Below are 12,096 nucleotides of genomic sequence, written 5' to 3'. Positions count from 1 at the left end.
TCGGACAAGGCAAGATATGACAAAATAATAATTTGTACATTATCAAGGGCTCATGAGGGAGCGGGGAGGGGGAGGGCGGGGGAAAATGAGGACCTAATGCCGGGGGCTTAGGTGGAGAGGAAATGTTTTGAGAATGATGAAGGCAATGAATGTACAAATGCACTTTATATAATTGATGTATGTATGGATTGTGATAAGAGTTGTATGAGCCCCTAATAAAATGATTAAAAAAAAGAAATAATGTAAAAATACTTTTAAATTGTTTATATAACATCCTTCATTATCTGAAGTATCTCTCAGTCCTTTTTTAAATTTAATGCAAGCGCTATTATTTGCAAGGAGACTGGTGGCATAGTGGATTACAAGTTGGGATACTAACTGCAAAGGCGGCAATTCAACCCCACTAGTCACACTTCCGAAGGAAGATAAGACTTTGTTCTCTTCTCAGATTTATAGCCTCAAAACCTGAAAAGGCAGTGCTACTTTGTCCAGTATGGTAGCTATGAGTTGTCATTGGCTCAATGGAGTAGGAAGGTAATATTCACATTTTAGTATATACTTCAAAGGGTGTGATAAATGCTATTGTCATGTATACAATAACTTCATGACCACTAAAATTCTCCTTTATGTAGCTTAATCCTTCTCCACTCTGTGCAAGTGTTAGGCAATCACTAAGACTTTTAATTTCTCCACAGTTTTGTATTTTCAGATTACTGTATAATTATGATCATGTTGTATATATATCTTCTTTCACTTAAATATCTATCTATCATATATTATCTATCTACTTAAACACACACACACACCTATCAGTTTTCAATTGGCTGTAAGCTATAACTTTGCATTACTTTAGTAGCAAAGTTTGAAAAAAATCTGCTCAGTGTTTGTAACTTTGTCTGACAATCAAACTGATAAGCTGCCTGGAAAAAACATCTTGCAACATGCACAGGGAAGGTTATTATGCCTCAATGTAAGCATTGCTCTTGCTCAGACAACATACAGTGCTTGTGTTAACGTGTTAAAACATTCACCAACATGTGGTTCTTTTGTACTTTATTTGCACAGAATATCATAACCATGGCTCCAAAGAAAGTTCGTGATACCATCAGTAAAGCTAAGAGGAAATCGGTGAGAACCATGATAGTATTAAAGAAAGAAATCATTGGAAAATTTGAAATCAGGTCGCTGCTTGGCTGATTTGGTGGCTGAATACAACATGGATAAGCTGCCATTACCTGCATTTTTTGGGGGGTGGGGAGTGATTAGAGCAGCTAATGTAGCAAAAGATGTGAAATCATTAAACTCAAAACCAACACCCAGACCATCAAAGAGGTTGAAAAATCACTGTTAATTTGGACAAATCAGAAACAACTCTATGGTGATAGAGTATCCCAGATGATGATATGCAAGAAGGCTGAAAGCATCCACAAGGAATTTATACGTGTAATTTTGTTGACTCAGAACCAATTAATTGGTTTTCCATGATTTCTTACAAGAAACAAAATGTTCAGTTTTCTATTTTTAAGTGTTCAAACATGAGTGATGTACTGAGTTTGGCAATCAAGACATCACTATACACACACACAATAGAGGACTTCAAGAAACTCATAGAATAATGGAATTAGAAGAAAATGGAGTTTCCCCACAAACTTTTAAAGACCCACAGATATGTGTGTATATAAATATGTATATATACACACATTATGTTTATGCATATACATATATACATACAAATATGTAAAAGCCTATTGTTACATATTTCTGTAAAAATTTAAATTACATAATTCTATAAAGTATTATTGTAATTAAAGTCAAATATATTATACCTTGTATTTATTAAAACATTGTGGTGTGTATGCAAAGATAAACAAATAACCAAATAATTAAATGAAAAATACACTTCTTTATATATTGATATTTAATGTATAAAAATATTAAAACAAATCAATTTTTAACAGATTAATTATTACATATACTAAGAAAACACACTGTAGACAGAAACAAAGATGTATTTAATTTGTTACTTCATATTTTTCCCCCAAATCAATTGCAGATAGAGTGAAAATGAACATACACACACACTAATAATAAAATGATGTAAGGTGTACACAAAAGCTATATAGAAGTTTAAGTTTGAAAGTAATAGAAATCTTTATCATACGTGATTTAATAAATATTTAAATAATAAAAGTGTTAATCTTCCTTAAGAGAATAAATAATTAAATATAAAACGTTAACAGCAAAAATTTAATATTTGAGGTACAAAATGCAAAAATATCTTAAAGAATCTAATAAGAAAATCCAATGGTGGGACAAAATTATTGTAAATTAAAAATAGGAGGAATAGAAACTAATTATTCATGAATGCACTACTGAACACTTCTACTTCTGAGTGTAACACTGAATAAAATTTAAAAATATGAAACAAAAGTATTATTAAGATGTCAATAAATGTTTCTAAATTAGTAAAACAAATTGAAACCGTCATCAGTTAACAAAGGGTTAAGAGTCCTTGGGTGATGCAAACAGTTGAGCAATTGACCACTAGCTGAGAGGTTAGTTGTTTGAACCACAAAGAAGAACCCTTAGAAGGCAGGCTTGGAGATGAGCCTCAGAAAGGTCACACTTGAAAACCTATATAGGAGGTTTACTCTGCACACGAGGGTCACCGTGACTCTGAATGGAGTTGATGGCAGCTAAAATAGTCACCACCACAACAATGTAAAATAGTTATTAAAACAGACACTCAGAGATACTTCACTGCACTTAAAAAAACAGAGATAACTATATCCATATCTTCCTTCCAGGATAATAATCACTCTATGAATGTGAAATACTATTAAAAAGGTTCAAATAATTACATATAAAAGCCAAAGTATAAAATCCCCTGGAATTCACCTTGACAGTACACCATTGGGCAAAGAAAGCAGGTTTTCTGGCATTAGCACAATAGTTTTCCTTGTGTGACCAGAATGACAAAATGCGGTAAGAAAGCTTTAATTTTTAATAAGGACACGGAGTACTCGCTCTCTTATCTGTTTGGTCCTCACACCGTAAATTATGGGGTTAAGGGAAGGTGGGAGAACCAAGTAGAGGTTGGCAATAAGAATGTGAATATAGTGTGGTATGTTTTGTCCAAACCGGTGAGTAAGGAACGAGAAGACGGAGGGGATATAGAAAACACAGAGGACCCCAATATGGGAGCCACAGGTACTTAAGGCTTTGATCCTTGCTTCCTCGGATGGGAGTTGGAAGACAGCACGGAGAATGTAGACATAAGAGATGCCAATAAGGACTAAGTTCAGAAGAAAGAGGGATACCACAAAAAGTCCATAGATACCATTGATGCGGATGTTTCCACAGGACAATTTTGCAATACCCATGTGCTCACAGTAGGAATGGGTTATTACATTAGCCTGACAAAAGGGCAAACGATAGATGAGATAGACCATCGGAAGTGTAAGCAAAATTGGACGAAATACAATGCATGTAGTGATGCCCACCAGAACGCGGGCGGTCAGGATGGTTGTGTAGTGGAGTGGAGCACAGATTGCCACATAACGGTCAAATGCCATGGCCATCAGGACTTCAGCTTCCATGCCAGTGAAGGTATGGATCAAAAACATCTGGGTCACACAGGCTCCAAAGTTAATCTCATGAGCATCAAACCAGAAGATTCCCAGCATGCGAGGCACAGACGTTGTCGAAAGTGCCAAGTCAACTGTTGAAAGAATGGCCAGAAAGTAGAACATGGGCTCCCGAAGGGTTTGCTCCGTCTTGATTACTAGTATAATGGTGACATTGCCCATCAAAGCCATAAGGTAAACTGTGCAAAATGGCAAGGATATCCAGGTTTGGATCTTTTCTAGACCTGGAATTCCAATGAGGAAAAATGTGGTTGGGTGAAAAGTGCTGTTGTTGTGATAAAACATCCTTCCAAATGGTGAAATAGGAAAAATTCTTACTCTTAGAAGCAAGAAGAATTAAAATTGAATAAGGGTTTGGTATTCACTACAGCAAGGAAAGTAAAAGATTACCTAAATTGAGTAGTTTACTGATCAAGTTCATACATTAAATGTGAGCCATTGCTATTTGAATAGGCCAAATTCAATGAGTTACTGAATATACGCTCTCTGGTTATATTGATTTAACTCTAATTGAACATGTAAGACTTATCAACAAGTACCCGTGACATCCTAAGAAATATGAAAGCTTTGTATTAACTTTGGAAGAATATTGTATGTTATATATACTGTGATATTCTTGAATGATATGAACACATGAAATAATCATGAGTACACACAAAGGGGCCTGCAGGGATATAAAAAGGGAGATATTCAGTGAAGATGCATAATCAGATGTGTAAAACACTTTCATAATTAGAAAATGCAGACTTTTTCTAATAATTCATTTGTTGGAGACCATATGAAATGCCAAGAATAAGCCTAGTACACTGTCATAAGGTCACAAATGGAATATTACAATAAATATTGTTGCAATAAAAAATACATGGTCTCTGAAACTCTTTCACATTAGCAAACAGTCATAAGTTTGAGAGAAGTAATAAATTCATATAATAAACGCACCAGGTCATTTTCACTGTTGGTTCCATTTTTCTATGACTGTCCCTTTTCACAGGGGTTGATATTAGAGCGGCATAGTGGTAGTGGTTTCTAAAGAGGTTTAAATGTTTTATTCACTTTCCACGCCGTTATCAGTTTCTTGCAAATATATGTTCATTTCAGTACCACTCCAGAGGCAACACTTACAGGGCTATCTTCATTCTTGATTAGCTCATTGGGCATGTGGGTAGAAGACAACATGAGTAGTTTTAGGAGGTTATTGACTTAGGGATGGCATTTGGAGAGGCACATAATTCGCTGGAATAGCAGACTAACCAGAGAGAAAATGGACTCAATTACCTAAAGGATAAGAGAAAGGCACATTTACCATGTTTTCAAACGGACGCATAAGCAACCAAACGTTTTCTGTGCCTAAGCAATAAAATAAAGAGACTTTCTATGGAGTACCAATTTAGGAAATATTTGTTCAAAACCACGATAAAAGTAAGCATAGATCTTATTTATTCTTTATAATTTATCCATATATCTGACAACATACCTATCTTGGAAAGACAGAGATAACAATAAAGTATTACTTTCCTTCAGAGATTATGTCAGAAAGGATATGTTATATTGTACAATGGCTCTATTTTTTTTGAAATAATTGTGATATTCAGTGAAGGCTCTTAATCTTCTGACAGAAGACTGGACAAGGAAAGATCATAAATGCCCTGATATCAAATAGGGGTTATCAGTACAAGGGTGCTATCAATATTATGGCACTGCTAAACTTGAGCTTTCATTCCCTATACTGTACAGCAGATGTATATATGCTTCATCAATCAACCACATAATCATTTTCTGATATATGTAAAATCATATGGAAGTTTCATATTTTTATTATATTCCATCTCCATTAGATAGATATATTTTTAATTTTGATTTCAATTTTGTAAAATAAATCAACAAAAACTGAACTATGATGCATATCACATCCAGAATGTTTTAGACCCTTTTGCTGTCATGTAACTTTAATACATACCTAAACCATGAGAAAATGAATAGCTCATGTTTTATATAGTTCCACAGGAAAGAAGACACGGGATAACACCAACTATATTTTCAACATAGACCACGGAGGCTAGTTTTATATTGAGTCTCTATCTGTTTAGAACCTGTTGGAAAATTGTTGCCAATTTACTATTCCACTATAAATGGAGCCTTGGGATTAGCTCTCTAATAAATAGCTGATAAAACTTTAGACTCTAGGGAAACCACAATCAGTGAAAAGTGCCAATGATAAAAACATGTTACACAGAAATGTAGACATGTGAGGACTGATAAACACACCCATGTCTAATGTGTCGTATATAAGATCAACAGGTCCACTGCCATCCCATTTATTCAGACTCATGTGACACGGGGTCGGGTTGCCAAGGTTTGACATCTTGACTGGAATAGATAGATCCATCTTTTTTGGACACATGGGCTTTAAGCCAGGAAGCAATGCTAATTTGACAGCACCTCCGGGGCTCCTCATATAGAAAGATAAATCTCACCAAAACTCACAGCCATCAGCTGTAAACTACACATTGGTCATTTTAATCTCTCCTCAAGTGAAGTTTTGCAGTCAATTTCTAAGATTGGTGCTTTCTAAATAAAATAGTGTCTGAGACAATTTAAATACCAAATGTCAAACCGATTAGCATTTTATAGGACACTCCATATTCACCCTTACATCCTACTATTCCCCTTTGCTGAAATTAAGTTCAGGATTTACCAAATGATTCACTCTGGATTATTTTCTATTAGCTTTCTTGCACATTTTCCTCATTCTTGTATTTTTTCCCTTTCCCTTCCTTAACAGGTTTACATGTTTATGTAAGAGGCCTAAGATCAAGTACGAGCATTCTAGTACATAATTTTGTATGGTTTATTAATCTTCTAAACTAGAAATCAGGTATACTGTTGTGGTGGTAAGGTAACAAATTCTGTTTTGACATATTTCAGCCCTACCTATAACAGAACAAAACACTTTCTAGGTCTGTGCCATTTTCACAATTCCTGTTATGTCTGAGCCTATTATTGCAGCAATTGGACCAATACATTTTGTGGATGATATTCCTTTTCAGCTGGTCTTCTCTTAATGCTTTATCAAGTGTGATATCATTCTCCAGAGACTGCTCTCTCCTGAAAACCTGTCCAAAGTCCATGCCATGAAGTCTCATCATCCTTGCTTCCAAGGAGCATACTGGATGAACTTTCTCCAGGACATATTGATTTGTTTTCCTTCATGGAACTTTAAATATCCCTTTGAATTTGATGAATCAAATGCAACAATTCAGTTTCAGTTTTCCTTATTTAATGTCCAGATGGATTTTCACATTCATCTGACTAAATTTCAAATACCATGGCTTGGAGAAGCAAATCAAAGTCCTCAGAGTGACATCCTTGAAACTTCCTAGAAGATGGTTGTCATTTAACAAGTACAGAGGTAGCAGTTCAAGAAAGACCTGGGGGGAAAAATGAAAAATAAAAACTACATAGAAGAACTAGCCTCCCTGCAAACTAGAAAAACAACTTTAAAACTAAGTGGACCTATGACTTTCCAGCCCAGAGGCTGGGAGAAAAGGCATATCAAAGGGAGAAGGGAACATAAGTGAACAGATAGAAATCAACAAACTCTACTGGCTGCTTTTGGCAGAGCCAGGGCAGGTCTCATTTAAAAAACAAGATCCAACAAGAGACACACCTTACAAACAAAGACAAAATTAAGCTACAATTCAAACTAGACTAAAATTTTTACCAATGAAGGCAGCCAAAAAACAAAAAAGCTGGATTGGAAATAGAAATTTCTGATACAATAGACTTCAAGACAAAACCACATGGAAGACCAGAAAAATTGCTATATAATACTTAGGTGAACAATATAACAAGAAGACATAACTATATTGAACACAACTAAAGACCTTTGAAATATTAATCAACTCTAACAGAACTGACAACAGAAACAGACAACATGGCATGATAGTAGGAGACTTTAAAACACCACTCTTTACAAAGACAGATCATCAGGAAAGAAACTCAGTAAAGCCACCAATGAACTAAACAAACAATCAAGCAATTGACCTCTATACAGTGGACTCAATCCCACAATACACTAGCCATTGTTCTCCTTTATAAATGGTACATTCTCTATAATAAACCATATATTAGGTAACAAAGCAAGCCTCCATAAATTTAAAAACAATTGAGGTTCTGTAACCCATTTTCGCAGACCAGAATGCTAAAAACGTAGAAATCAACAGTAGAAATACCGGGGGTTGGGGGTGGGGGTGGGGGGGGGGGGGGCAGGGGAATAGAACACATGGAAACTGAACAACATATTACTTTAAAATGACTGGTAGTAGATCAAATAAGTGAGGAAATGTTTAGAGATCATTGAAACAAATGAAAACAAAAGCACAACATATTAACACTGTGCAAGACAGCAAACATGTATGACAATAAATGCACACATGGATTAAAAGGAGAAAAGCTTCTTAACGCGAGCAAGATTCTGTCCCTTCACCCAACAAAAGAAAATAAATCATACAAACTGGAGCAGAAATAATAAAGTGAATAATAGAAAAACAAGGTAAAATGCCGCCTGACAAGTTGGCTTTTTGAAAGGATTAACAAAGCTGATAAACTACTGGCAAACTTAAATGTGAAGAATGAAAATATGCAAATACCTAGAATTAGAGATGAAAAGGCTAACACCCCAACAGAACCCGATGCAATAGAAAGAGTATTTACTATGTCTAAAGATCGTAATACAACATTTGAGAACATAAAGGTTATGGATTAATTCATACAAACACACCAAAAGCTCAAGTTAATGCACAGTGACATAGAAAAGCTTACACAGCGGCAAGGGAACAACAAATGATCCAAATTGGTGGTGAAATGGTTGTGGGAGGCCTGGTAGGGCATGATCAAGGTTAACATAACAAAGAGGAATTGCTAAAACCCTGGTGGGGACTGAGGATGATAGTGGGACAGGAGGAAAGTCAAGGGAAATAGAGGAAACAGCTGGGAGGCAAAGGACATTTATAGAGGTCTAGGTAAAGATATGTACATATGCAAATATATTTATATATGAGGATGGGGAAATAGATCTATGTGTCTACATTTATAGGTTTAGTATTAAGGTAGCAGAAGGACATTGGGCCTCCACTCAAGTACTACCTCAGTGCAAGAATACTTTCGTCTATTAAATTGGCATTCTATGATGCTCACCTTCCCAACACAACCGCTGAAGACAAAGCGGATGAATAAGCAAATGTAGTGAAGAAAACTGATGGTGCCCGGCTATCAAAAGATATAGCATCTGGGTTCTTAAAAGATTGAAAGTAAACAAGCGGCCATCTAGCTCAGAAGCAACAAAGCCCACATGGAAGAAGCACACCAGCCTATGCGTTCACGAGGTGTCGTAAGGATCCGGTATAAGGCATCATCGGAAAAAAAAAATCTTACCATAGTGAATGATGGGGGGAGTGTGGAGTGGAGACCCAAAGCCCATTTGTAGGCCACTGGAGATCCCCTTGCAGAGGGTTCTCGGGGAGGAGATGAGCCAGTCAGGGTGAGATGTAGCAACGATGAAAAATACAACTTTCCTCTTGTTCCTAAATGCTTCCTCCCTGCCCCCACTATCATGATCTGATTTCTATCTTGCAAGTCTGGCTAGACCAGAGGATGTACACTGGTACAGATAGGAAATGGAAACACAGGGAATCCAGGGCAGATGATCCCTTCAGGACCAGTGTTGTGAGTGGTGATACTGGGAAGGTAGAGGGAGAGTGGGTTGGAAAGAGGGAACCAATTACAAGGAACTATATGTGACCTCCTCCCTGGTGGACAGACAACAGAAAAGTGGGTGAAGGGAGACATCAGACAGGGCAAGATATGACAAAATAATAATTTATAAATTATCAAGGGCTCATGAGGGAGGGGAAAAATGAGGACCTAATGCTGGGGGCTTAAGTGGAGAGGAAATGTTTTGAGAATGATGAGGGTAATGAATGTACAAATGTGCTTTACACAATTGATGTATGTATGGATTGTGATAAGAGTTAATATGAGCCCCTAATAAAACAATTAAAAAAAGAAAAGCTTACATAACATAACAACCCCCTAACAAAAGAAGAGATAGAGCAAGTTATCAAATACTTCCAAACAAATGTGTCCAGGAACACATGACTACACTAGGGAATTCTACCAAATATTCCAAGAAGAACCGTCCACAATTTTACCCAGGCTATTCCATAACAGAAAAGGACAGCGGGTTTATGAACTCATTTTGTGATTTGATGAAAGTGAAACAAAAACCAGGCAAAAACACCACAGATATAGAAATCTACAGACCAATATCCCTTATGAAAATAGATGTAAACATTCTCAACAAAAGTCTGTCAAATATAATAAAACAATATATCCAAATTATAATACTCCATATTAGCAGGCCTCTTTCCAATTACACAAAGGTGGGTCAACATTAGACAAAAAAAATCAGTATAATCTACTACATAAAGAAAACGAAAAATAAGCATCACATGATCATATCAACGGACACAGAAAAAGTGAAAAAATCTAATACCCATTCCAGAAAAAAAAAAGTCATCTAACTAATAATAGACAGAAACATTTCTCAACACAACAAATGCCATATAGGAAAACCAATGACAAGTATCTTGTTCAATGGGGAAAACAAGACATTTTCTCTGAGAACAGAAAATAGACAAGGACGCCCCTTGTCACCTCTGTTATTTATCATTGTCCTGAAAATCTTGGCCACAATAATTTGAACAACAAAAAAACAAATACAGTTTCACAAAGAAAAAAAGGAAAACTCTCATTATTTACAGGTGCTGTAATTCTATATGTAGAAAACCCCAAAGACATGACCCCCCAAAATTATTGAAAACAATCGAAAGATGTGTTAATGTGGTAGGACACAAGATTAACATGGAAAAAAAGGTTTAATTATTGTATACTAAGGAAGAGAACTCAGAAAAACACATTAATAAAGCAATACAATTTTCAATCTTGCAGCCATTGAGTCAAATCTCACCCACAGTGACCCTATAAGGCAGGATAGAATTGCCCCTGTTGGTTTCTGAAACAGTAACTCTTTATTTTTTTTAATCATTTCATTGTGAGCTCTTACAGATATTATAACAATCCATCACTCAATTAGATTAAGCATAATTGTACAATTACTGCCACCATCATTTTCAAATTATTTTCTTTCTTCTTGATCTCTTTGATACCAACTCCTTTTTATCCCCTCCTTGCCCCACCCTTCCCCCCAGGAACCCTTATTCTTATATTATAAATAGTTTTATTATGATTATTATTACTATTATTATTTATTTATTGCCATATCTTACACCATCCACTGTATCTGTTCCCCTGTAATTCTATTGTTCATGCTCCTCAAGCGGGGTTACACAGTCGTCTTTGCTATCAGCTCCTCTTTTCCTCCCACCCCTCCCTGTACCCCCAGGGAATCACTGCTCCCTTTACTATTTCTGACAGGTTTATCTATCTTGGATTTCATGCATTGAATGATGTTCTTCATAAAAATGAATATTCTCAGGTGTAGCAAGCTTAATGTGGTAAAACTGAGCCCATAATAGTAAGGGGAGGAAGTATTGAAGAACTAGAGAATAGTTATGTGTTTCATCAGTGGTATACTGCACCCTGGATATATCTTCTCACCCGTATGGTCCTTCTGTGAGAGACTATCCAATTATTTCATGGGTGGGTTTTGAGACTCCTCTTCATCTCCACTTCTTCACATCAATTTGATTGCTTGTTTTTGAACTTCTGATACCTATTCCCATTGACCATACTGGCTAATGACCATACTGGCTAATGTTCTTCTTGAATATGCACTTTGTTGCTTCCCTGCTAGGTGGCCTCTTGTTTACAAGCCTTTAAGATCCTAGGTGCTATATCTTTTCTTCACCACATTTACTTATGCACCCATTTTGTCTTCAGCTATTGTGCCGGGAGGGCAAGTATCATGCATGGCCACATCTTTATAGGAGTAGAAAGCCCTACCATGAGGAGTAGCTTGTGGTTTCCCACTTCTCTCCCTGTGGTTAGCAGCCCAACACCTACCCAGGGGTCTTTACAATTTGCAATAGGCACACAAAAGATGAAATATTTTGGTTTCAGGAATAAATGAAATCAAAGAAACAAAAGACCTGCACAAACAAAACAATAACACTATTACAAGAAATTAAAAGAAGCCCACACACATGGATTAATATCCCAGGTTCAAAAATGTTGTAGTTGTTAGTTGCCATTAAGTCTGTTTTGATTCACAGAGACTGTATGTACAATATAACAAAATACTGTCTGGGCCTGTACTATCCTCAAAATATTCAAGGGTAGGAAGGCTTAATATCAATAACATGTCAATATCACCCCAAATAACCTTAACTGCAATGCAATTCCTATACAAATCCCAACTTCATTTAAAAAA

The 12,096-nt window shown here is 36.1% G+C and overlaps 1 protein-coding gene across 1 annotated transcript; it reads right to left on the bottom strand.

The window, feature by feature from the left end:
• Nucleotides 1-2,996: 2,996 nt before the first annotated feature.
• Nucleotides 2,997-3,995, bottom strand: LOC101660027 (olfactory receptor 52J3). The gene has a single exon (XM_004717515.2). The coding sequence runs from the start codon at nt 3,930-3,932 to the stop codon at nt 2,997-2,999; it is 936 nt and encodes a 311-aa protein (XP_004717572.1). The 5' UTR covers nt 3,933-3,995.
• Nucleotides 3,996-12,096: the final 8,101 nt, after the last annotated feature.

Source organism: Echinops telfairi, unplaced genomic scaffold (assembly GCF_000313985.2).
Source record: "Echinops telfairi isolate 266 unplaced genomic scaffold, ASM31398v2 ScPeMD7_41;HRSCAF=154, whole genome shotgun sequence".
NCBI lineage: Eukaryota > Metazoa > Chordata > Mammalia > Afrosoricida > Tenrecidae > Echinops > Echinops telfairi.
The sequence above is the reverse complement of the archived record's forward strand: the minus strand, read 5'-3'. Positions and strand labels throughout refer to the sequence as shown.